The following is a 921-nucleotide window of genomic DNA, read 5'->3' on the forward strand; positions in this document are numbered from 1 at the left end:
TGACAACTTACTGTCACAGTTTGGCCTGCCTTTAGTATGTATCTTGAGGTATATCTGTAACTAGCAGAAGTGTCTCCTATCTTTCGGATCATCTCCCAGCCTCCCATAGGTTGATCCTAATAAAAAGGAGAAAAAAAAATTTCCATCAGCAGTCATTTTCTGTTACATTTCTGTAACATCCCGTTACATTTTCTGTAGGGTATTTTACATATAAGGCCACGAGGCACATAAAATTTTCAGTAAAAACATTTATCATCACTTGATCTTCAGCATGCAATTAGAATCACCTTAGTTAAATTTGTCTTACCTTTTATTTCAAGTTAAAGCTTAATACATCCTGCTTTTCAGTTCGGATGTTATAGTAACTAATGTTTATCATTTGCAACAGTTTTGTTATACCTTCGTCCAGAAAAATACATAAATAAATATTAAAATCCCCTTATAAATATACATTTTTTGAAGCACACAATGACAAGCAGGCTTCTTCAAAAACGAAACATTCCTGTCAGTCGCCTTAAAATGTGTTTCTTCATATGCACACCTCCCACTACATACTCCTTTGCAAGACCAACATTATTTTTTCCTTTCAATTATTGTTTGCTTATCAACTACTTGAAAAGCACTAGCAAATCTGATAGAAAAACATATACAAGTCATCATTACAGAATGACTATTTCAAAACAAGAGTAGATATTTTTAAATCGGGCCAAGTTTCCAGGGTGCCGCCAACACTTTTTTAAATTTTCCCACCAACAGACAGTTTCCAAACATTAAACAGTTGCCACTGGAGTCTGAAAACAGACAGTTAAGATCCTCTAAAATAAACAATCTTATTTATCTTAATGGATGCTGACATTCAGTAGGTCATTACAACAAAATATACCATACTTAAGAAGGACTTTATATATTTTCTATTTATTT

The 921-nt window shown here is 33.0% G+C and overlaps 1 protein-coding gene across 1 annotated transcript in view; it reads right to left on the reverse strand.

The window, feature by feature from the left end:
- Window positions 1–11: 11 nt before the first annotated feature.
- The window catches only part of LOC104079493 (lamin-B1-like), a gene marked incomplete at both ends in the record, with an annotated part of 6331 nt that continues 5421 nt past the window's right edge, over window positions 12–921 (reverse strand). Inside the window, one exon of the mRNA XM_009581544.1 lies at window positions 12–116. Coding sequence (XP_009579839.1) covers window positions 12–116 — 105 coding nt within the window. The remainder of the gene's footprint in view (window positions 117–921) is intronic.

The sequence above is a fragment of the Fulmarus glacialis genome, unplaced genomic scaffold, assembly GCF_000690835.1.
Source record: "Fulmarus glacialis isolate BGI_N327 unplaced genomic scaffold, ASM69083v1 scaffold12437, whole genome shotgun sequence".
Classification (NCBI taxonomy): domain Eukaryota; kingdom Metazoa; phylum Chordata; class Aves; order Procellariiformes; family Procellariidae; genus Fulmarus; species Fulmarus glacialis.